This window comes from Bufo gargarizans, chromosome 11 (genome assembly GCF_014858855.1).
Source record: "Bufo gargarizans isolate SCDJY-AF-19 chromosome 11, ASM1485885v1, whole genome shotgun sequence".
In the NCBI taxonomy this organism is placed as follows: Eukaryota; Metazoa; Chordata; class Amphibia; order Anura; family Bufonidae; genus Bufo; species Bufo gargarizans.
This window is the reverse complement of record NC_058090.1, coordinates 41960474-41986890: the sequence shown is the minus strand read 5'-3', so window position 1 is coordinate 41986890 and position 26417 is coordinate 41960474. Positions and strand designations below refer to the sequence as shown.

General features: G+C 43.0%; 1 protein-coding gene across 1 annotated transcript in view; it reads right to left on the bottom strand.

Annotated features, from left to right (window-relative positions):
- Window positions 1-26417, bottom strand: part of TTBK2 (tau tubulin kinase 2) — a 100865-nt gene that overhangs the window by 6675 nt on the left and 67773 nt on the right. Inside the window, 9 exon segments of the mRNA XM_044272173.1 lie at window positions 4145-4393; window positions 8769-9348; window positions 9454-9665; window positions 10244-10460; window positions 11482-11591; window positions 11593-11640; window positions 14402-14527; window positions 15711-15803; window positions 17053-17118. Of these exon segments, the coding sequence (XP_044128108.1) occupies window positions 4145-4393; window positions 8769-9348; window positions 9454-9665; window positions 10244-10460; window positions 11482-11591; window positions 11593-11640; window positions 14402-14527; window positions 15711-15803; window positions 17053-17118 (1701 nt within the window).

The window sequence follows — 26417 nt, the reverse complement described above, 5'->3', positions numbered from 1 at the left end:
AAAGAGAAAAGTTGAGGACCAGAGTGCAGCGCAGGAAGAAGCAGAGGAGAAAACAGGCGAGTGTCACTTGTTACTTTAGGCTGTTTACAGGGGTAGCATGAGTCTTTCTATAATTCTGACAACCCCTTTAAAGGAGGGCACCAGGTAAGTGTTCTGTTTGTTCTCTAGTTAGTGATTTTTTTTTTTTTTCTTCAACCGGAGGGTTGCTTTAAATATAAAGTTAATTAATTTGCCTAAAAGGTATAGCTTAGACAGATTGATAACAGAGGTGAAACAGACACTTTGTATAAAACATGCATTAAAATAAAGACGACAACAACTAAAGGCACAGTACAGGGCTACTCCAGTAAACAGGTTTGTTACATACACTTTTATTTTACTTCTCCTTTTAGATGTACATTTTTTCATTTATTTTTCTCTTTAGTATTTGTGATCATATTAAAAGGAGGTAAAGAAACTTTTTTCCCCATTTAATTTCCAAATAAGACTATAGAGCTCCTCAATAACCCTAGGTTGGCATTCTCAGTAAGGGCAGAATTCAATGTCACCTCCAGCGGAGGACCCGTCCCTTCTCCTGACATGTCTGTTTTAGTAACTACTTGCATCCCCCATGTCATAACCATTCTGGAACATCTATTCTTATGACTTTGTTGCACCAGTGAAGAAAAGAGAGAAAATCCAGCTCTTGACGACAGGGAATCCTTTATTCATCCTTTATAATTAGTAAGGACCAGCATGTAAAGGTCCGAAAACGCGTAGATTTGACTGCCCTGCGTATGTGGAAGTTTTTATACTGCTGTGAATAAAGGATTCCCTGTTATCGAGAGCTGGATGTTCTCTCTTTTCTTCAGTTTTGCATCAGCCGCGTCCAGGCTTCCTATCCGTGCTCTGGCAGGAGAAACAGGTGAGAGCTGCCTTTTTCTTTTAATTATCTATTTTGTTGCACTAGTAGTCTGCAATAAAGGTTAATCTAGGTGTTACCAGTTGGGGGCGTGTCCCTGCACGGTCTGACATTATCCAATCAGTGCTGCCAGTGTCAGACTGGGCAGGGACACACCCTTCCAACTGGTAACACCCATGTGGACCTGCATTACAGACTGCTGGTAATTCACTCAAATGCAGTTAGAGGAATGCCACATCATAGAGTCATAAGAATAGATGCTCCAGAATGGTTATGACATGGGGAATGCAAGTAGTTACTAAAACAGACAGGTCCGGAGAGGGGACAGATCCTTTTTAAATCTACCTTTTAAAACCAGATACAGCACATCTCCTTTTTTATTCTGTTTTATATCTATTTTTATTTTCTGATTGCAGATTTTTCTTGTTTATTCTATTTCCTGAACATGATTATGAGGGCGGCCATCCTCCCTCAGCTGTTCTTAACAGCATTTAGAAAGCATTCGGAAAATTGTCTTATGGCAGCCCCATGGTCCATGGGGACCTCCTATGACTTCTATGAGAGAGTTTCCTAGGCATGCTCTGTGACCTGTGCAGAAGTCATTGTACAAGGAAAGAATAGATCAGCTCTGACAATCACCTGTTGTGAATGGTGGATCTAGTCGTATCTGTACACAAAGGTGGTATCATTACAGGCAGGATTAGAATTTCAGATAAGCAGATAACTGAATTAATATTATCTGTACAGACCAAGAAGTGGCTCAGTGGCCAGTGGGAAAACTAAAAGATTGTATAGGTTTTGTTTAACTATAGATATTGGCATGGAAAATTAAAAATAACATCTTTAAAAATATGTTAAACATAAAAACATGATTTAAAATATAGGTCATTTTCTGATGACACATTCCCTTTAAAAGGGAATTTGTCATCTCCATTCTACCACAAAGTATTTCCACAGATTGGTAGTCCGGGACCAAGCATGAAGCATGAGCAGCGGTTTCTCTTCTCTAGGCATCAGCATCAATGACAGTACTGCACATGTTCAACAGCAGTTAGGCTCTTGCCCCTGTCCTTTCTCCTCTTCCGGGTGAACCGCACTAGTTTGTGGCACATGTGCAGTACTGTCACAAGATCCACCATTCACAATAAGCGATTGTCACAACTCACCTCTTCACCCTCCCTGCACAATGACCCCTGAACAAGTCACGCAGTCTACCCATAGAAGTCAATGAGTCACCGTCAGTCGATATAATCCTATGGTCTATGTGGCTGCTGCAAAGCATGTGTATGATTGGTGTTAATAGCAACTGGCGCAAGATGGCTGCGCCTATTATAATAATAATAATAATAAAAAAAATGCAATACATTTTTTAACCAGATTAGAAAGAAAAATGTGCGTCAGTATCTGGTTCTGTGGAAATTAAGTTTCGCCTTGTGGAGACCACCAAGTTGGCCTATAGAGTATTATAGGCCAGATAATACTCCCTGGCCAAAAAACAGAATGTTAATAAGCTCTTATCCAGACAGGTTTTGTCTTCATAGGCATGAGCTGAAGTAAAACCCCTCTGTATCTGGTTTTAATGGGCAAAAAATATATAATATTATTTTTAAAAGGATGTACCATAAAGAAAACCTCTGATAAGGCACATCATAAAGGGGGTCTCGCTCTGTTGGACCTATACATGTATAACGTGCTCTGCTATCCATTTTAATAGAAGGCAAGAGAGGGAAGGAAATGTAATAAGACATATTCCTTGCAGTAACTGCGTCAAGCTGATTATATAGTTGGCTGGAGCTTTCCTTGGCAATTACAGCTGATGAAGACTATAAAAGATATACACGAAGGCGCCAGCCCAATCCACGTGCCCATAAACCACCATACAATAAATACTCCAACAGGAAGGGGAGGGGTCGCAAGATGAAGCTCAAGACACTTGCAGACCCACTCATCCCCTGCCAAGGTCGCCGGTAGATATCGAATGCATAGCATGTCTCAAGGTGTACAATAGGACTTTACTTGCTTTAGATGTATTTACTGAGAAAGTGCAACGCGTTTTGGGGATAAAAACAGAAACGGGTACAAAGCACTTTGTATTTGATATCTACAGGTAACTTTGGCCCTGGGTCTGCTCAGGTGTGGACTAGGAGCTTAAAGTAGCCCTGGAAACCTACAAAAGGGCCCCATGTTGTAGGAGAGCCTAAATTTACAGAAGGCGGGGCAACACAAGTAGGTGGGGCCAGCAATACTGTACTGAAGCACAAAATACCGCCCCTGCAGAACCAAATACCACAGTGTAGCACAAAATACCACCACCCTCGCTGCAGTATTCAAGTGTATCACTGTCTTGAGGCCGGTGATACAGTTGAATTCAGGAGGAAATCTGCGACTGCTGGCCAGGTGCATAAGTGCCTGCAATAATTAATGCTGAGAGCATCAGATCATTAAGTACCTGGCCGGTGGCTGTGAGGAAGGCTCAGGCCTCCCCCTGGTCATCGGCCCACCGGGAAATTTCCCTGTAGGGTGAGGTCTATGGCCAGCCTACCCCTGGATCTGCAAGTGTTTTGAGCTTTATCTAGCGACTCCCCTCCCTGATGGAGTATTAATTGTCTTATAGCTACGTGGACTGGGCTGGAGCCACCATATATCTCTTCTATATTCCACTTTATTGCGGTCTTCCTCTTACTGCTTGGGGACTGGTTTATTGGTGAATACTGCCTTCTCCTTCTGCACCCTGTGGGCCCTCAGATATTTTTTTTATTTATTGGAAATACTTACCTCTAGTGTCTAATTTTTGCATCCCTATCCTGTTGGCGGCCCCCCACCCCCAGTCCTGTTGTCTCTTTCATTCTCTAGGGACTAACCCTGACTCATTTTTATTTTAATTCTGGCAATTACAGCTGATGGACGAGGTTTCCAGGAGCTGGATCCGCAGCCTTCAGCTGTTGGCGGGGCAGCTATCTGGACAGATGGGGTTGATTTCATGAGAAAATTTGTTTAAGCCCATATGATCTATTGAACGTCTTACTGAAATCTTTCTACGTTAATAATTTTCGCTGTTCGAGGAATCTTTGTTCCATACGTCCAGGAGAATCTGGAATAATCCTGCTCTCTGCCACTTGGCTTCTTGTGTCCTTTTTGACAGACTAAACAAGAGCACTGTTTCACAGTTAATAATAAGGATACAAAAACTTTGACATAGATAGACACGTGACAGGGACTTTATGGACAGATCCATTCATTCACCTGGGACTTTGATATTCGAATTACACTGGGATACTTGGTGGCACCGTGGGGAATGGCAGGTAGCTTCCTGCGGCTGGCTGAACGAGAGGAAGAAGAGCAACTCTCAGCTGACTGACTCTTGGGGATGCCAATCTCTTTCTTGTGTGGAGACTCTGAACGGCTCGACTGGGGTGTACAGGGGCTTGTGAAGCGCATGGGATTGCAAGCAGGTCTTGAGGTAGAGGATAACAGGATGTGAGAAGCACCAAGCTGTGAATATGACGTGAGGGGGGAGGAAACAAAATGAAGTAAATAAAACTAAACGATGTATGCAAAGGGCCAGAACCCAGCATGGCAGAAGCGGAGGATGCGCAGCAAGCAAAGAAAGACTGCAAAATTCTGCATTACGTACAATGGAGTCCAGATAACTGGACCATGCTCCATTTGTACCAGCTATGGTGCAGGCTGAAGCAGAAGTGGGGCTTCCTGATTACTTGAAACAAGAAGCAAAGCTCAAAGTTTCATTCAATATAAGGCATAATGCATGTTTTTTGATGCTCAGATATAGAAGTGGCAGCAAAGCTATAAGAAAAACTGCCGAGTTAAATCCTTAAGGCACTATAGCCAGAAAAAAGAAGCAACGCTCTAATCTAATGGGTTCTCTACCTTTTAAAAAACGAATTTTTAACTTGGACAACCTCTTTAAAGAGGAAGTTATCTCTATCCACATTTGGGGGATAACTAACTTTTCACTGGGGGTCCAACCGCTAGGACCCCCACCGATACTGAGAATGGGGGTCCTGTTCCCCTGATGTGATGAAGAGCACTGCTGCTCCATTCGTTCTCTATGGGACCACTAGAGATAGGCGAGTACAGCACTCTGCTATTTCCAGCAGTCCCATAGAGAATGAATGGAGCAGCAGGCACATGCCCAAATTGCCACTCCATCAGATCAGGGGAACAGGACCCCCATTCTTGGGACTGGTGGGGGTCCCAGTGATCGGACTCCCAACAAACAGTTAGTTATCCCTTCGCCTTTTAGACAGGGGAGAACTTCTAAACGTGGCACAAGCATTTTAAGCAAAGTGAAGCTATTGTAGCGCATTTATATATATTCACATGTAGTAAATCAATCTTCAAAGAAACAATTCATAATGTATTATTAATTCAAAGCTATACAAGTATATACTTAGAGGATTTGTATGGACAGCGCTCCCATGTAATGTCAGGAAACACAAAAAGGAGTAGAGGGCTTGGAGAACAAAGTGGCAGTCGGCACATGTACACACTGATACCTCCAGCTCTATGTACAAGCTTAGGGCTCATTCAGACGACAGTATCCGTTCTGCGTTCCACACATTGCGGATCAGCAAAACACGGATACCGGCCATGTGTGTTCAGCATTTTGCCTAATAGAGCAGCCAGCGCCATGATCGAAATGCCTATTCTGGTCTGCAATTGCGGACAAGAATAGGACATGTTCTATATTTTTTTTGTGGGGCCGCAGAACGTAAGTACGGATGCGGACAGTACACGATGTGCATCTTTTGCAGCCCCTATGGAAATGAATTGCAAAACGGATGCGGACACAAATATACGGTCGTCCAAATGAGCTCTTATATAGTGCTTTGAAGATACTTTATTGGGTCAATTTAAGTCATCTGTGATCTAATAGTTTGTGACATTATTGATGTATATTATGTACAGTGGTGCGTGGAAGTTTGTAAACCCTTCAGAATTTCTAAATTTGACCTAAAACTACATCAGATTTTCACACAAGTTGTAAAAGTAGATAAAAATAACCAAATCAAACAAATGTGTCAAAAATATTACACTTGGTCATTTATTTATTGAGTAAATATATATATTTAACGGCCTCCCAACAACCGCAGTACATATAACTGTGGATGCCGGGGTCTTTAAAGATGGTGCCCGCTCAGGTGCGAGCGCAATAGCCACAGTAATGCTGCAGTTTTGAAAAATATATAAAAAATGAAAATAAAAAATCTCCAAAACCTAAATTAGAACAATTAAAAAAATAACATCAGGGGCATCGCCGTGTGCAAAATCACCAGTACTATTAAAATATTAATATCCCATACGGTGAATGGCATAACGGGGAAAAAATGGCCAATTCACAATTTTTTGCATCACTTTACTTCCCCAGAAATTGTATATATAAAGTGATCAAAAAGTCATACATATCCCAAAATGATATTAGCCAAAACTACAGATTGTCCCACAAAAAATGAGCCCTCACACATGTCCATAGACATAACTATAAAAAAAAGTTATGGGCGTCAGAATATGGCAATGACAAGAAAAAAATTATTTTTTTCAAAGGTTTTTAGTTTTTTCCAAGTATTAAAACGAAAAAAAAATACATGCCGCCGTTCGCCAAGAAAACTAACTTTTAAGATATGCAAATGAGCCTCTAGGTGCTATTGGGGCGTTGCTGCAGCACCTAGAGGCTCCGTCTCCTCACCGTTCGGCATGCCCATGTTGCTTTGATGGACATCTCTGCGCTTTGAAAGTAAAATCCCACTCCTGCGCCGTCCCGTTTAGTATTTGGCGCAGTGAGTGAAGGACGCTCGCCTGCTGCCGGCTTCCTTACTGCGCCTGCGTCTAATACGTCACAGAGCTCCCCGGAAGTGAAGACAGCCGGCAGCAGGCGAGCGTCCTTCACTCACTGCGCCTGCGCTGAATACTAAACGGGACGGCGCAGGCGCGTGATTTTATGCTTCAAAGGCGCAGAGCAGAGATGTCCATCAAAGCAACATGGGCGTGCCGAACGGTGAGGAGACTGAGCCTCTAGGTGCTGCAGCAACGCCCCAATAGCACCTAGAGGCTCATTTGCATATTTTAAAAGTTAGTTTTCTGGGCAAACAAATCAATGTCCTGACCTTAGTCCAATAGAAATGCTGCAGAAGGACCTGAAGCGAGCAGTTCATAAGGCTGGGTTCAGACCTGAGCGTTTTACAGCTGTAAAACGCTCAACAGGCAAGAACCAATGATTCCCTATGGGAATGGTTCTCACCTGAGCGTTTTACAGCGCGTACGATCGTGATGTAAAACGCCCGACGCCTCAAGAAGTACAGGAGCTTCTTTGGGGCGTTTTGTCACGCGTTCCCGTACATAGACTTCCGGGAACGCGGGACAATGGGCGTTCGCTTGTTCCGGAGCCGCGATTGTAAACGCGCATACAATCGCGCGCTCCATCCCGAACGCTCAGGTCTGAACCCAGCGTAAGAGTTGAAGCTGTTTTGTAGAGAGGAATGGGCTAACATTCCTCCAAGCCAATGTGCAGGACTAAATCAACAATTACTGGAAACATTTAGTTGCAGTTATTGCTGCGCAAGGGGGTCACAGATACTGAAAGCAAAGGTTCACATACTTTTGACACTGATATTGGATCATTTTCCTTAATAAATAAATGACCAAGTCTAATATTTTTTTAATTATTTATTTGATTTGGTTATCTTTATCTACTTCTAGAACTTGTGTGAAAATCCGATGTAGTGTTAAGTCAAATTCATGCAGAAATATAGAAAATTCTGAAGGGTTCACAAACTTTCAAGCATCACTGTTTGATGTAATATTAAATGTATATACTTTATTCAGCTGAATTTGATACTTTACCACTATACTGGAGTGTTACTTCACTACGCACTGGTTGCATGCTGGCAAAGGTTCAGACAAAGCTGTACCTTGGTGTTACAGTGCCATGCCTATACGTAAGTGGGCATCTAATGCTTTGAAGATCAAAATTTGCGGAAAAGAATCCCAGACGTTAGTTAAGCAAACCTAGCATGGTTAGGAAAAAGCATAATAAATGATAATATTTCTGAATGCTAGTCATTTCACAGTAAATAAATGACACGCATTTATCATTTCGGAAGGCCATCTGTGTGACTAGCAGATAAAAGGGGTTGTGCAGTGCTATGACTTATCCTCAGATCGGTGGTGGTCTTTGCCAATCAGTGGTTTGAAGGGGCTGTGGTGCTCATGTGAGCTCTGCGTCCTCTTTAACTGCACACCATCTAGCTTGTAGCATCAGTGCATTATAGTTACAGCTGGTCATCCCATTTGAGGGAAGGTGACGAGCAGTTGTAGTCACACTGCACCACCGGGTCCGGCCACCACCAAGCTCTCTCCCCATAGTACTGAATAGGAGTGCAGCACGCTTGCTCAGCCGCCCTCCATTCATATCTACGGGGCCGCCGAAAATAGTTGAGCACTGGCTCGGCTATTTCCGTCAGCTCCATAGAAATGAATGGGAGCGGAGGCCGCACAAGCGCGCTGCGCTCCCATTCAGTACTATGGGGAGAGAACTTGGTGGCGGCCGGACCCAGTAAAACCCGGGGTCCTCCAGCCACTACCTACCCCGCTCCGTTCTCGGTGCAGGTGCTGGTCCCAATCAGACAATGGGAGCATATCTTAGCAATATGCCCCATTGTCTCAGATGGGAATACCCCTTTAAACAGTGGAACAAAGCTTGCTTAAGCGCCACGACCCCTTCAAACAGCTGATCGCGGAGGTGTCGGAAGTCTGACCCTCGCCAATCTGATATATCGATAACCTATCCTGAGGATACGTCAGCAATATCATAGCACTGCCTAATTAAACAAGAACAACTATTCCTTACCGGTGTGATAGCCCCTTCAGCTTGGGCTTCCATGGGGCTTGTAGGTGTTGCTGGAAGCAGCTGGCCAGCAGCTCCTGACATAGGATCCAGTTTATCAATACAAGGGCCTGAAGTAACCAGGATATCAAGTTCAATCCCTGCATCTGTTATCTTATTGTTATCTAACCATGAGGCCAGTTTTGGAGGTCCGTCTTGAGGAGATTCTTCCAACGCTTGTAGTACCTCTGGTTCCTCTTCTGATGGACTTCCAGTAACCTTCTGACCTTTATTCCCATTTGATGCAAAATCCTTTAAATCACGCTCTTTATCCACAATGACCCATTCTTTAGAGTCAACCTCCTGCCGGCAGGAGCTCAGATTTACTGCTACAAATCCATTGCTAACTACACCATCCAAGTGCTCTGGGGAACTGGCTGACCCTGGCTTAGATCCTTCTGGTATATACTCATCATCATAGTGCCACACATGGTCAGCATTGGTCGGGGCTACAATGGTCTTTCTTGGTTGAGAAGGAGATGGTGAAGACCCATCAGCAGCTGGTGAATCTTTGACATTGGGTTCCTTTTGGATCTTTTCAACACTTTAAGGACAGAAAACATGTAACAAAACAAAATGATGCCTTATGTAACCAAGCAGAAGACATGAAATACATGAAGAGCCATACAAAAAAAGAACCATTCCTTACCAGTTCTCCAAAAACTTGTCAGCATCAGGTTTTGATTCCAGTGTCAATCTCCTCTCTAGCTCGAAGCTGTGTATAGTACGTAATTTACGCAGAAGAGGAACGTCCCGATCTAACTGTGTGATTTCTGAACGAACCCTCACAGGAGAGCCCAGGCTTGGAGCATTATGTATGCCATTTACATGACCATTACTATGTTCTTCTTCTGCAGCAGCCTGAGGACAAATATATATCCATATATCATGAAAATAGAACCACATAAATCCAAAAATTATACCTTAAAGGGACTTTGTCCATCTTTATTTTGCTTTTTTCAGACTCCTCAGCGTGGTGAGCATACTTACCAATTCCCACCTCTAGGTTCTGGCTCCATCGCTCCCCCTCTTGCTCTGCTGGTCCCATAGCTACCTGTGTCAACCTCCTGTTTGACAAAGGTTACGTGACCGCCACAACCAATGACTGAGATCTGTTGGAAGTGCAGCTATAGGGACCCATTTATGTACCACCTAGTGCCTAGGTCCTAAAAGTGTACTCCAGGTAGCACATGCTATGTCTTATGGGGGTCCTTATACTGTGCTTTTAATAGGTGCATAACATATAAGATTATAGCTTTGGGGGTGTAATAGGAGTAGAGAATACTTAGCTTAGGATAGTTGAGAAATACTGCCAGATTAATACTGGTAGATTGATAAAATTCAAGAAACATGAACATTATTTAAAGTATAATAAATACAAGATATTACTGCATCTATATAGCATATGGAGAACCTTTAATTTCCAAATGTCTCAGTACCTTGCAGAGTCCCATTTTAACTTTATTCCTGTTGGCATCCATCTCCTCCCAAACGTCCTTCTCCTGGGGACGCTGATGACTGGGTGATCCTGGGATCCGTTCAGGGGAAACCATAATAGGGATACCATTCTCCGCATCGCTGAGCTGTTCATCAGGAAACACTTCGTCTGTGTTCTCGCGCAGTAGATCACCATGGACGGGAGTGGCATTTGCAATTCTAAACAGATAAATCAGGATTAATTGTTCAGATTCTGAGCACTTTTGCAGTGTGAGGAGATAAATGGAAATGTGGAGAAGAAGTTACAAATATTCACTAGCATTGCACAACCCCTTTAAGTTCAGAATATAAACAGTATAAAGTCCTTCTTGTGATAGCATCATTGTATCATTCAAAAAAAACGACCTCCAACTGCTATAAAATATATATAAAAAATTTTGACCTAGAAAGATAAAAAAAAAAAAAAAATGGCGTGCAAGGGTGGACTTAAAAAACAAAACACTTTTTGTGATACGACTGTTAAAGTAATTTTTTTTATTATTGGAAACTGCTGTCTGTGAGTAAAAAAAATGCCTACCTTACCTTCACCCTCCTCCTCCTCCAGATCCAGCACCACTACGCCATCCTCCAGTGGCATATTGTTGTGGCTGCGACAGTGACGTCATGTATAGTGCTGCAAACAATCACTGGCCTTAGCAGTGTACGACCCGAGACCACTGAGGCCACTGACTGGCTGCAGCATTATGTGGAATGTCACTGCTGCAGCCACAACAACACATCTCAGGCTGCTGCAGAGGAAGGAGCAGTGGTGCTGGATCGCATGGGGCTGATTAAGGTAAGGGTTTTTTTATTATGATTATTATTAATTTTACCAGACCCAAAGCAGTGTCCCATTAAAAAAAATATATAAATTGGATAACACCTTTAAGAAAATAAAAATGAGCAGCAAATACAGATGACAGCATGGTTGTGGACACGACACGATGACAGCATGAATGAGTCCGCATCCGTTCTGCAATTTTGTGGAACAGGTGCGGACCCATTGATTTCCGTCCACATCTGTTGTTCCGTTCCGCGGCCCTGCAAAAAATATAGAGCATGTCCTATTGCATTTCTAGAATGGGATTTCTATAATTGTAGATCTGCAATTTGCGGACCGCGGTGGTGTGAATGCACCCTAACACTTGAGCTGCACTTCTGGTAGCTATGCAGTGATATGGGAAGTGATTTGCACACATACCCGATAGCAGCAGGTGTCAGGCGAGTGTGAAGCTGAGGAGTGGTGGATGTGGTAGTGGTAGTTAATGAACCGTCCATGCCACTCTTCTCCCAGTCAAATGGATCGCTCTCCTACCACGCCATAGGTCTTCATACTGTTGTCAAAAACAGATATAAGAAGCTGCAAAGGAAACAAGAAAATGCAAAATAAGAATACAAAAAAAGAAACCGTGCCATTGCTTATACCAACCAACTCGATTCTGCTGTCATTTTGCTTGGTTATAAAATGAAAGCCCCCGACATGACGACTCCTCATCTATCCCTCAAATGTTGCAAATGTTTCATCCCTCTCTCCTCGATGCTTCTAGTGACAGAGAATGATGTGCGGGCTCTGTATACCCTTTGATCTGTAACATCAGAGGGGGCTGAGCATGGTACTGACAGGGCATAATGTATTGTGTGCATTGTCTCTGGCAGCAGCAACCCTTTTCTTTCAACAATAAAAATTTGTGATCCTTTAGTGGTCATATGGGTACAGTGGTCTTAAAAACCATTTTCAAATACTCTACTAGAAGGGATTAGCGAGACGTCCTCCATTCAGAGCCCTCCAAGGAGGAATACACTTAACAGCACATTGATTTCAATGTAATACTTAAAGGGGTTGTCCCAATAAACATTCTACAGTTTTCAAACCAGCACCTGGACCTAAATACTTTTGTAATTGCATGCAATGCAGACCCCTCTCCTCTTTACCACACTCCACCATGTTTGTTCCTCTGTATGTTCTCCAGAGAGCGCTGCTGAAGATATCCTTTCTGCCCTAAGTGACTAGGTGTGCAATGATATAATAGGTCCACACAAGGATTAGAAAATAGTTATCACACTCCCATGACTCACAATAACCATCTATACAGTCTGTGAGTGCTGTGTGCAGAATCTCCAGTGTATTTCCAGCACGTGTGACTTTACACTGCATTCCACTGTCTACAGCTTGTCGGAGTTGACAGGAAAACCACAAGCAAGAGTCAGGCTGAAATTGCATCAAGCGCTTGAGACTATCTGTAAGCTAGGGAGCTGAGTTCTATATCCCTGACCTTTCACCTAGGAATGGAAAGCCAAGTGCATAATGTGAAATGTAGGCTGCATTAAGTGAACCATATCAGAGGAGGAAAATTCAATTAAGATGGCAACCAACCCATAAAAGGCCCATCATCTAAAACAGGCATACACAAGAGCATCTACATTCTTTTATAATAGCCCATCCTGTACTTTACAGGCAAAACCTGCATTCTATAAGTCACAGGAATCACACTCACTATGAGTCTGACACTGTCCTATCCAATCTTCTTAAGATCTATTGGGTTCTTGGCTTTATTTATACTCACGGACCAAAAAAAATAAAATACATATATAAATGTTGAATTGCTGCAAAGCTCTGCATGCAATTATGTTTCAGGCAGATATGTAATCGATTACAGGTGTGGTCTAGTAATAGTTCTCACGCTGCCCTATATAAAGGCTCTCAGAGGCTACTTTTGGGTACTGTACCTCTTAGTGACTGCTAGAGATGCCTCTACAACGCACTCAAATACATTTGCCCAGTTCAGATACTCAGAGAGAAGCATCATTGGACTGAGGATGGTGGCTTTAACAAATTCTGACATAGTTAGGAGGTGTTGGGAGCAGTGGGTACATGAGGGCACAGATACATGGTGAACAGGCATTGGACGTCCCAAACAGACCACCATTAGATGGGATTGTCTGATCTGCTGACAAGCATGGGCAACTCCACAGTTTTTTTGTTCACCATTCACACACTGGTGGCACCTTCAGTAAATACCCATTTCTGCCCAAAGCATTTGCAAGCAATTATCAAAAGGAAATTTGGTGTCACATTGCTCATTATGAGTCCTGCCATTGAACGCCAACCAACATTGCCTTCGTTTGCAGTGGTATCGTTGAAGAGAAACCTGATTTGCTATAGACTGGAATCTATCATCTTTAGCCACAAATCCAGGTTCTGTTTGGGATCAGACGATGGTCGGGTTTGAGTATGGAGGCCTGGTGGGGACAGCTTCAATCTTACCTTTGCTGTGGAGCAACACACTAACCTAACTGCTGGTGTGACGATCTGAGGAGCCATCGCATACGAAAGCCGGTCACCCCTAGTAGTGATATGAGGGACACTAACAGCTCAGCGATATGTGCAGGACATCCTGCAGCCACATGCGTTTCCTCTCAATGCAGGGCTTCCAAGTACCATTTTTGAGCAAGATAATGCTCGCCATCGAACTGCAAGAGTTTCCCAGGATTTTCCCTGCCAGGCTGCAACATTTACCAAATTTATCGCCAATCCAGCATTTATGGGACCAGCTGTGATACCACTTTTTGTTTGAGTGTGCAGGATCTACGGACCCAGCTGCAACATCTGTGGGCAAATGTGCCACAGGATACCATACAGAACTTGCATGCCTCCATCCATGCCCAACCGTATCTCATCCTAGAGCCTCCTTTCAATAGACTTATCCTTTCACTGTAAAATTATTGTCACTTACATATATCATCATTACATTCACGCATAGAAAGTTTTGTTCCATTCCAACAACTCCTTCTTGGTGCATTATTTTTTTTTTTTATCGAGTCTGTATCTTTTTTTATTTTTACTTTTAAGAGAATGAGACAATATAAACCTATCTCAAAGTCAAACCCCAAAAAACTTTTACACTGCCCTATGGAGCCTATATCCAAACAAAGTTTGTTAGGTCCCAATACAGTTTGTATATTGTCAGCAGCGCTTCCCTGTTTACATGCGGAGATGTGGTGCTGACAGCAATCATTTTAAGACCCTCGTTTGTTTTTTTGTTTTTTTACAAGGGGCCTTTAGTCCGGTAGGTCACACATACAAGCAGCGTATGTCCTTTTCTTAACAGTACATGCAATACCTGGTAATCTGGTTTTGTAATGTAGTCCAAGCTGCTGATGTGTTCAAGAAATAAATGAAATTCTGGAGGGAGATGCTTCAACATAAGACGATGTTCATAGCGCTCCTTAATGGAACCAACTTGTTCCTATGAAGAAAAACCTTCTAGGTTAGGGTACTGAAGAGAACAAGGCTAAAACATCAGGTTCTTGCAGTAATGGGCGAGACACAAAGCAAAGGAACCATACTTTCATGTAGAATTGAAGCATTTTGTATATATGTAAATGTATAACACCTAAGTAGACTGATCAATAGGAAATATTATCCTTAACAATGGAAACCTTGAGCCAAAGTCTTAAAGGGGTTGTCCAGGACGTAAAAAAAATGATGGCCTATCCTTAGAACATGTCATCAATATTGGTGATCGGTGGGAGTCCCACTTTCTGCACCCGCACTATAGCCATTTACATTGACCCATGCTGCACAGTGTTGTACTTTTCATAGCAGTGTGCCTGGTATTGCAGTCTTGTCCCATTCTTAGCCCCTTTAAGATAAACATTATAGTAAGGCCTCATGCACACGACCGTTGTGTGTTTTGCGGATTCGCAAAACAAGGCATGGCGTCCGTGTGCGTTCCGCAACTGCTTATTCTAGTCCGCAAAACGCAGACAAGAATAGGATAGGATTATATTTTTTTTTGCAGACCACGGAACGGAGCAACGGATGCAGACGGCACACGGAGTGCTGTCCGCATCTTTTGCGGCCCCATTGAAGTGAATGGGTCCGCATCCAAGCCGCAAAAACTGCGGCTCGGAAGCGGACCAGAACAACGGTCGTGTGCATAAGGTCCTAAAAGAGGTTTTCCTGCGATAGTAAACTCTTTACTTCTACCTAAAATAAAAATAAAAACATAAACCTCGATCTTTCCTCGCTGCTGTTCAGGTCCCCGGCAGAATCTCCGACTACGGCTTGATGTAGTGATGTCACTATTTTCTACAACGCCACTGAAGTGACCTGTGATTGGCTGACCCGTGCATGTGATCAGTACACCAGAGCGCAAAACAGATGTAGTGGGAAACACAGACTGCGGCAATGAGCGAACAGTGAGTGAATCTAAAGATAACTATATGGAGAATATCTCCATATCGAATTTTTTTTTATTATCCTGGAAAATCCAGTTAGGACCCAAATGCGGAGGCTCGTAATCACAACTTCCAACAATCCTGTTTTGTTTAGGTTTTTTGGTATTGCAAACGGATACAAATTTACACAGAAATGGTGTTTCGTGTTATTTTTTTTAGGTGGATAGATGACTCAGGTAGGAAACAAACCTTGTCTTTGATCTTCCTCCATGGAAGCTGGCCAACCACAAATTCAACCAGCATGTAGAAGAGGGACCAAAGATCATCATGACGGCCCATCTCCTGCAAAAAAAAAAAAAAAAACATAAACCAGTGGACAAAACTGAATGCGGTAACGACATCGAGATTACAGCTAGACATTTCATAATGCAGCCAATGCTGTAGTTCTGGATCCGTTTAGCTTCTGCTCGCAGGTGGACCTACGTAAATGAAAGGTTACCAATTTACAAACAACTTGAGACTTCTTCATGAAACATGAGACATTTTCATGATTAAGTTCCAAATCCAAATCTGGTACAGATGTCAGGGATTAACAGCCTTGTTAAAATGTCAGAGGAACGGATTTCACTTTTAGGCTACACGGTGATCTTAGCCGCGAAAATGTTTGCACAACCAAGGATTGTTGTGTTGCAGTGTAGCCCTAGAAATGTATGGGGTTGCAGGCACAACTCGCAAGCTGCTGTGACCCCTGATTTCCAAAACAAATACACCACTGCTCAATTTTTTTTGCAATTCTGGGGTCACGGTCTCGGTAGCTTGCAAATCGTGCTGCAAATCCATTAATTTCTATAGCTGCACTGCCACAGAGCGTTCCTTGGTCGTGTCGGCCTAAGATCGCTGTGTAGCCCCAGCCCCCTCCCCTAAAGACACTTGGGTTATGAGGCATCCCAAGGCCTAACTTAAAGGGGTTGTCCAAGTTAACTACAAATTTTCACTGAGGACAGCGATAGGCTGCAGCAGCAATGTGCCATATACCTCTACATCATTGCTGCAGCCACGAATGCTAAAATCAAGAGCAAGACTGCCCTTGTGGCACTGAGAATGGTGCGGGAGAAACAGTATATAATAATATTTTTTATTTTAAAGCACTGTAGCATGGGGAAAACTTGTAGCGCCTCACTTGGACAAACCTTTTTCCCTGAAGCAAAATCTTTAACAGGGTTCTGACCTTCTATGTGCCATTAGGAATACTGTTGCAGGTATGTGGCAGTGTGGGACTCATGCACCAGGGGGTTCAGGTGCCACCTTTTTACTTACCGTAGCTATATTACTGTGTATATCTTGATGGCCAGAACATATCTAGCATGGAGTATAGGTTATTGCTAAACACGCTTAAATGTGGGTGAGAAAAAGTGTGGTCTTTATAAAGGACTGAAGGGCACTGGCAGTGGAAACGTCTTCCTGGCACAGTTATTTTCTACCGCAGTATGTATGTATATATATATATATATATATATATATATACACATATATATATACACATACATACACACACACACAGTACATTGGTTCCATGCTCATGTCTACTCACCCTGTTCCTATGTGCATTGACAGATGCATACCGTACAGTCCCACGAAATCCAGCAACAGCTCGAGGCTGAGAAAGTAAATGTAAAATCAAATTAAAATCAAGCGCAACAATATTGAGAGATTTCTGGATCCCATGTACAATTAAAGTGATGATTGAACAAGTGACATGTCTCATCATGGCATCTTGCATGAGAATTCATATTAGAAAATAATGTTAAACAGCCCTTCCAATAAGACCACTCATAGGTGTAGTCTGCTCTCTGCAAGACCACACTTTGTACACATTCACAACTTCACCAGCAACTACTTTCTTCCGGGGCATCATCCCTGGACCAGGAGGCAGAGAGAGTAGGGGACCAGGGCGCAACACTCTTAACAGTTTAATTATTTTCACCTGAAATACCGCGTCATTACATAAGGGTGACATCAGTACTTGTAGAATAGGAAGATAGTACGGGAAAGAAGTTGTGTGACAGCTAGTGAAGTTAGCACCAACCTGGACACACTGATCTCACATCCAGCATATAATACTGGGAGGTACACATCCTCAGGAGAAAGGTCTACAACCAGGAGCAGGTTATAAACTGAATGGTAGGGGTCTGAAAAGTAATTTAAAAATGAAGATTGCAGACCGATACTTTATGCAACCTTTTTAACTGAGGGTAAGCACCAACACATGTACTGTAAAATCATTTTTTCCAATATTATAGCGATTACGTATGCGCTCTTCTGGTTAAATATCTGCACACAGCTCGCCTTGGTGCATTCTGGGAAGTGTAACCTTTACAGCATGCGCTATACCGTGCATTAGATGAGCACAACTGTCTCCCTGCCATTAGGGCTCACAGCATGCTTGTTGACTGTTTCTAACGGAATAGGAAAAATATTCAATGCTGCTTTGTACCAAAATACAGACAATACAAGCTGTAACTTAGGGTCAATGAACATATGTAATGCAGTGTGTAAAGTAAGGCCGGGTTCACATCACTGCTTTGTTGTCCATTCTTCTGATCTGTCAGAAAAATAATAAAAAATAAATAAAATAAAACGTATCTTTGAGAATTTGTAGAGCTCATTTTGTAGCCATCAGAGATCTGTTATTTTAGATGGGAGAAAAAGTCCTGCAAACAAAATGGAACTTGGCCTTAGGATACTTTCACACTTGCGTTAAACTTTTCAGGTATTGAGTTCCGTCATTGGGACTCAATAACGGAAAAAAGCTGATCAGTTTTATCCTAATGCATTCTGAATGGAGAGCAATCTGTTCAGGATGTCTTCAGTTCAGTCACTGTACGGTTTTTGGACGAAGAAAATACCGCAGCACTTGCCGGAACACTTGCTGGAATGCCAGATCAGGCATTATTTCCATTGAAATGCATCAACGCCGGATCCGGCCCCAAGTGTCCCGGAAAAACTGATCCGGTTTTGTGGTCTGTGCATGCGCAGACCTTTAAAATGTGAAAAAGATAAATACCGGATCAGTTTTTCCGGATGACAACCGGAGAGAGTCCGGTATTGCAATGCATTTGTGAGACGGATCCGCATGTGGATCAGTCTACAAATGGTATCAGTTTGCATCCAGATTGCCGGACTGCCTGCCAGAATCCAACCACCGGCACCCCAGTCGATGAGCTGTTTAAAGAGGCCGTGGCGCTATGGTGAGTGCTTGGACCCTTTTCCTAGGCCATGTGATGTCACGTTCATTGGTCACATGGCCTAGGTTAAGCTCAGTCCCTATCAAATGAATGGGGCTGAACTGCAATACCAAGTACAGCCGCTATAAAATGGACAGGCCCTATGCTTAGTCTTGGATGTTGGCCCCCTCCAAGGTGTCAACTTCCACCGATCTGATACTGGATGACCTATCCTGAGCATAGGTCATCAAGGAAAACCCCCTTAAGAATTCGCAGTAGCATCGCAACATAAACTAAACATATATTTATGCAGACATAAGAACATTGACATCGCACTAGATATTTCCATCGCTTCCCTCCACCCACATCACACAGGCAGACATGTGTTGCATGACAGCAAGTCTCAGCGGTCGCGCATCCGGAAAAAAAAACATTTCTGCGCCTTGTCAGCAGCTTGTTGTCACTGCATTATTTAGAGCCGTGATTTGGCTGTAGAAACACAACCAAATCGGAGGGAAGTCACAGATAAGTTGCACAAGACTTGCATTGTGTCCTAAGAGAGCTTATGTGAGCGTGACCTGCAACCAAACATTCCAACAGTGGTGGTTCTTCCGCATTTGTCACATCGCAGTTGCGGCAATTCGCTTACTGCATCGCAACCCCCATTGACAATCATTAGAATGTGATCTTCATATTGCAGGACACGTCACCGTGTAGCTCCAGCCTCAGAAGATCTGCCTGTAAGACTTCCAAATTACAAGAGAACTATGGAGACTGTCGTTGCACTCAGTAATTAAGTCTGATATGAAACTTAAGACGCCAAGCATGTTAATTCATAATTAATGTAGTATTTGGCGAACTTCCAAATAAGAACTGCTTGTGCTGGCATACAGGAGAACTATGCAGAAGCCCATAGGATGTTGTGTGGAGAGTCGGGAGGGGGAGGAGCTGGCAGAGGTGCACAGAGTGGATTGGGCCCACCCTCAGTGCACTTAAAGGGAATCTGTCAGATCATAACCCCCTCAAACTAGCATAAGCACTAGCATTGTATTGTGTCATTTTTATCTTCATACTCACTTGCATTCTGATGCTTTTCTCTGACAAACCAGCAGTGAAATGCTTTGAGAGGACTCCTGTGCGCAAACACACAATGGAAAGGAGTCCTGCATGCAATCATTTTTTTTTTTTCGTCTAAAAAAACGGATGTCAGATGGAAATGGCTCAAAAGGATACCAAATGTGCAGGATCCGTTTTTTCTTTATTTTCCTGTTCTTCTGACGAATGATGATGGTGATGTGAACTCTCCCTTATGGGTGGGACAGGAAGTCAGTTTCTCTATTCATTCCTAAGCCAACCTCAACGTTAGGCCTCTTGCACACAAACGTGTGCTGCCCGTACCCCTGCGGTCCGCAATGCATGAGCACCAACTGTGGGCCAGCCACATGCAGATCGCGACCCCGTTCACTTGAATGGGGTCCGCTATCCGTCCGTTCCGCAAAAAGATAGGACAAGTTCTCCGTAGTGCTTCTGTTCCGTGGTTCCGTTCTGCACCACATCTTCGGATTTCCGGACCCATTTAAGATATCCGCGATACGGAATAAACATGGCCGGTATCCCGTGTATTGCGGACCCGCCGTATGCGGGTCGCAATACGGCCACGGGGGACACACGGTCGTATGCAAGAGGCCTCCGTCTCATAGGGATGAATAGAGAAACTGACTTACTGTCCACACAAGATGCTGTGTCAGCTGGAGAGTCAGAGTGTTGGTAAATGGAGCGCTTCTTTAACATTACACTCCTTCTAACCCACCTTCCGGCCTTTGTTCTCCTTAGCTTCCTTCTTCTCTCTACTGTTATATTTTCTCGACTAAAGCGGACAACATTCAGTGAATAGAAAACCAAAAGATACAGACTGAGCGGCACAGCTCCGTCCAAGGCGCATAGGAGATCTGGTTGTTGATCCAGTGGTCCACAGCATACAGTAGGTAAGAAATCCAACGCATCACAAAAAGATCCAGAGCATGCGGCACTCACCATAAAAAACTTTCATTATTAATCCATTAAAATACTAGTGCCTGCTGGCCTGTATCACATCCTATACCGCTTGTATTTTAATGGATTGATAAAAAGAAAAAGGTTTTTTTATGGCGAGTGCCACATGCTCAGGATCTTTTTTGTGATGTAAATTGGATTTCTTACATACTGTATGCTGAGCACCACCGGATTAACAACCAGATATCCTAGGCGCCTTGGAGTGTAGTGACGGCCATACGGTAGCTCAGCTGTGCCGGTCACTCTGTAACCTTTGGTTTTATATTCACTATGAATGTTGTTGCATGCTCTGGATCTTTTTTGTGATGCACATCCTGATAGTGATCACAAGACATCAAGCAGGGGTGTAACTAGAAATGTCTGGGCCCCACAGCAAATTTTTGTACGGAATCCCCTCCCCACCTCCGCAACTTCTTTGCAACCTCCAAGGTTGCCCTATTAGACGCACTCTGTCCGTTTCCTACAGTGTCATTGTATCATACTGTTGAGGGGGCCCCTGACAATAAAATCTTTTAGTCCTCCTCCTGGGTGGGCCCCTTCTGAGTTTAGGCCCCAAAGCAGCCGCTTCCCCGATAGCTACGCCCCTGAAATCAAGTAACCTCTATGGGAGAACAGGGGCCCCGTGCAGTTGACAGCCCTAGTGACTACTCTCTCAATGGATTTATAGGGCAGTCTACAGCTACTACTACTTCCCTGCAAGAGAACGAAGCACTCAGGAGGTCCCCATATATCTACACATACCTAGGTAGGTATATGGACTCTTGAAGAGCGACATTTCCTAGGTTTGATATGTTTTTATAACAGAGTGAAAATGACTACGACTTTCTGGAATGACTTCTGCTAGGCAGGAAGACTTCTAGTAGTGCGTTGTCTATGACCTGGCCTCAACTCCTTCATCACACGAAGCATGAGACATTTCAACCATGAAAATATGAAAACCTAATTCAGATAATCTGATCAACCGAGATTAATGTCTGTTTAGTTTGTTACCAACCAGGATGGTGACAGATTGCTACGGGCTGCGCACGACCGACGGCAAGGTCTAAATAAAACACGGCATGTTCACGAATGGCGAGATGTTTTGACACACGACAAATGCTTCATCCACACTATGGGCTCTGAGCATATGTAGCACACAGGGATGAAATTTTCTGTGCCGACATCGCCCCCACGAACGCATCTCTTTGGCTTCCTACATCGTGGCTGCACCCGAGGACCCACAGACATGCCGATACAGACAACATGCAGCCATGAATAATGCTCGTCACGTACAGCACAGCAGGTCCTGTGTCTGCAACCACGTCAGTATTGGACAAGGCAGAGATGTAGGGAATCTGAAGGAACGAGGGAGTTTACTGGAGGCTCATCTGACAGCACAAAGGAGAATACAGTTGCAAGAAAAAGTATGTGAACCCTTTGGAATGATATGGATTTCTGCACAAATTGGTCATAAAATGTGATCTGATCTTCATCTAAGTCACAACAATAGACAATCACAGTCTGCTTAACTAATAACACACAAAGAATTAAATGTTACCATGTTTTTATTGAACACACCATGTAAACATTCACAGTGCAGGTGGTAAAAGTATGTGAACCCCTAGACTAATGACATCTCCAAGAGCTAATTGGAGTGAGGTGTCAGCCAACTGGAGTCCAATCAATGAGATGAGATTGGAGGTGTTGGTTACAGCTGCCCTGCCCTATAAAAAACACACACCAGTTCTGGGTTTGCTTTTCACAAGAAGCATTGCCTGATGTGAATGATGCCTCGCAAAAAAGAGCTCTCAGAAGACCTACGATTAAGAATTGTTGACTTGCATAAAGCTGGAAAGGGTTATAGAAGTATCTCCAAAAGCCTTGCTGTTTATTAGTTCAAATTGTCTATAAATGGAGAAAGTTCAGCACTGCTGCTACTCTCCCTAGGAGTGGCCGTCCTGTAAAGATGACTGCAAGAGCACAGCGCAGACTGCTCAATGAGGTGAAGAATCCTAGAGTGTCAGCTAAAGACTTACAAAAGTCTCTGGCATATGCTAACATCCCTGTTAGTGAATCTACAATACAGTAAAACACTAAACAAGAATGGATTTCATGGGAGGATACCACAGAGGAAGCCACTGCTGTCCAAAAAAAACCATTGCTGCACGTTTACAGTTTGCACAAGAGCACCTGGATGTTCCACAGCAGTACTGGCAGAATATTCTGTGGACAGATAAACCAAACATCAAAACCTCACCCCGACTGTGAAGTACGGTGGTGGGTGCATCATGGTTTGGGGCTGCTTTGCTGCGTCAGGGCCTGGACGGATTGCTATCAAAGGAAAAATGAATTCCCAAGTTTATCAAGACATTTTGCAGTAGAACCTAAGGCCGTCTGTCCACCAGCTAAAGCTCAACAGAAGATGGGTGTTGCAACAGGACAACGACCCAAAGCATAGAAGTAAATCAACAACAGAATGGCTTAAACAGAAAAAAATACGCCTTCTGGAGTGGCCCAGTCAGAGTCCTGACCTCAACCCGATTGAGATGCTGTGGCATGACCTCAAGAAAGCGATTCACACCAGACATCCCAAGAATATTGCTGAACGGAAACAGTTCTGTAAAGAGGAATGGTCGGGAATTACTCCTGACCGTTGTGCACGTCTGATCTGCAACTACAGGAAAACGTTTGGTTGAAGTTATTGCTACCAAAGGAGGTTCAACCAGTTATTAAATCCAAGGGTTCACATACTTTTCCCACCTGCACTGTGAATGTTTACATGGTGTGTTCAATAAAAACATGGTAACATTTAATTCTTTGTGTGTTATTAGTTTAGACAGACTGTGATTGTCTATTGTTGTGACTTAGATGAAGATCAGATCACATTTTATGACCAATTTGCGCAGAAATCCATCATTCCTAAGGGTTCACATACTTTTGCTTGCAACTGTTTATGCTAACAACTTTCTTATTTTTAAAACATAGAAAATTCCCAAAATAATAAAAATAATCCCAGCAATTTCTCTCTTAAAGGGGTTGTGTCATCTCATATATTGGAGGTATATCACTAGGATATGTCCCAAAAATCTGATAACTGCAGGTCCCACCTCTGGAATCCGCACCGATCTCCAGGATGGAGCCCACAAAGCGATGGAACAGTGATAAAAATAGTCGAGCACGCACATAGCTTTTTTTTGGAAGTCCTATAGAAATTAATGGGAAGCACATTGCGCAAGAGCAGCCACCGCTTCATTCACTTCTATAAGGCTTATAGAAATAGCCAAGCCAGCTCTCGCCTATTTTCGGCAGTCCTATGGAAATGAATAGAGGGCGGCCGTGCAGTCCGCTCTCCATCACTTTGCAGGCTTCGTTCTAGAAGTGGGGACCGCACCTATCAGACATTGGGGTCATATCCTAGCAATACGATTCCAATGTATGAGATGACACAACCCCCTTATGTTTCCACAGGACACTGCAGATTTTCTATCTTAGAGTTCTAGTTGACAGCAACAGCAAAGCGGAGAAATCTTATAAATCTCATCCACATGATAAGTAAAAATAAAAATAAAAACACTGAAAACTTTTTTTTTTTTTTTTTTAAAGGGGTTCCCTGGGCTACCGATACAGATGGCCTATCCTACAGAAGCATGTCAGTTCTCAGGTGGTGTGTCCTTTCTGCTGCAGATCTTTCCCTGTAACTACCCAGCTTCTAACAGAACACATGGCTGGTAACAACTGAAGATTAAAGCGCGTGCGACCACCTCATTGAGGTGGACAAGAAATAAGGAAAGAACAAACAGCAGGTGGAGCTATAAGATGCATTTTATTGACTAGCCCAGTGGCCACACCAAGCATTTAAATACACAACTATTCCGATCCAGGTGCTGGTATGAAAACTGTAGGATATTTTTCATGGTACGACCCCTTTTAAACTAGATTAGGAGGAATTAGATTAAAATAGATTAGGAAAGAAATGAATCTATGAAGTGAAATTTAATAAGTCTATTTTTTTTAACTTCATTTAACAATTCGGTGCTGTACGGAGCCTAATGAAAGGCTGCGAGCCCCCACCGTTCTGCGCCTCTCCACAATCGCAGGTCATTAGTGGCTCCGCGGCAGAGGCCAGGTGCCTGGATGCAAATCCAGTTATGACTTCTGCCAGCGAGTGATGCAAATCTGTTCTGCAACAAATCAAATTCTCCTCTGTCATCTAGAACAAGGCTAACATGATTACAAAGCCACTATGGCGACACAAGCCGCAGCCCCGCAACAGAAGAACTATGTAATAACGGCTCGTTAGTACTGGAGACAGTCCTGTGGCAAGAAGCAGCTCCGACATCTGCGCTCTTTGGAGTAGGAATTCTGTAAGATTCATTAATCCAGTGTTGCATAGGATTGGTAAAACCGAAAAAAAAAAACAAGACCTACCCATCAGTGACCTAGATTTTCCTTGCATACGAATGAATCATCACATCTCTGGCCAGACATAACACTCTAGTTCTCATTGTGGATTTTGGGGGGAATTTATTAGCCCACAGGCACAGACACCCCACAGATATGGAAATTTTTGCATGCATCTCTTAACCCCTTAGTGACCAAGCCTGTTTGGGCCTTTATGACCAAGCGTTTTTCTTCCTTTTTTTCATGGTCTCGTTCCAAGAGCTATAACTTTTTTAATTTTTTCGTCTATATAGCTTTATGTTTTTTACGGGACAAGTTGTAGTTTTTAATGGCACCATTTTGGGGTACACATAACTTTATGATTAACTTTTATTAACTCTTTCTGGGAGGGAGATGGGGAAAAATAGCAATACTGCCACTGCGTTTTTATATTATAAATTTTACGGCGTTCATTTTTCGGTACAAATAACATAATATCTTTATTCTCTGGGTCATTACGAATACAGTGATACTAAATACTAATAATTTTTTTTACGTTTTACTACTTTTTTTTCCAATAAAACCCCTTTTATTAACCAAAAAAAACACTTCACAAGACCCATAACTTTTTTTTTTCTTTTTCTATGGAGTTGTGTGAGGGCTTGATTTTTGAGGGACAACTTGTATTTTTCATTGGTATCATTTTGGAGTAAATGGCGCTTTTTGATCGCTTGTTATTATGTTTTTTTCGGTGGAAACTAAGAATAAATCAGAAATTCTGTCTTTTTTTTTTTTACGGCGTTCACCATAGGGGATAATTTATGTAATATTTATGTAGTCCGGGTCGTTATGGACGCGGCAATACCAAACATATGGGGGATATTTTATTTTTGCTATTTTTTTATTGAAAAGCGTATTTTCAATGGGAAAAAAAAGCATATTTTTTTATTTTATGGAATTTTTTTATTTAATATTTTTTTTTACTACTTTAAAGACCCACAAGGGGACTATAATATACAGTATTTTGATTGCTTTTAAAATGTAATGCATTATCTCTATAAAGCATTACATTTCAATAGCAATGCATTTCAAACATTGACCAGCAGGCTGCGCCAGAGAGGCACAGCCTGCTGGAGAGAACTGAAGACAGGCTTGGGGCCCTGATCGGAAGTGAGGTGAGCTTCCGAACACATCAGCACCCCGCGATCGCATTTTCGGGGTGCTGATGGCAGACCGAGGGAGTCCGCTCCCTCTGTCACCACTTTACATGCAGCGGGCACCATTGTGCCCAGCATGTAAAGGTTTAAACAGCCCGGATCGG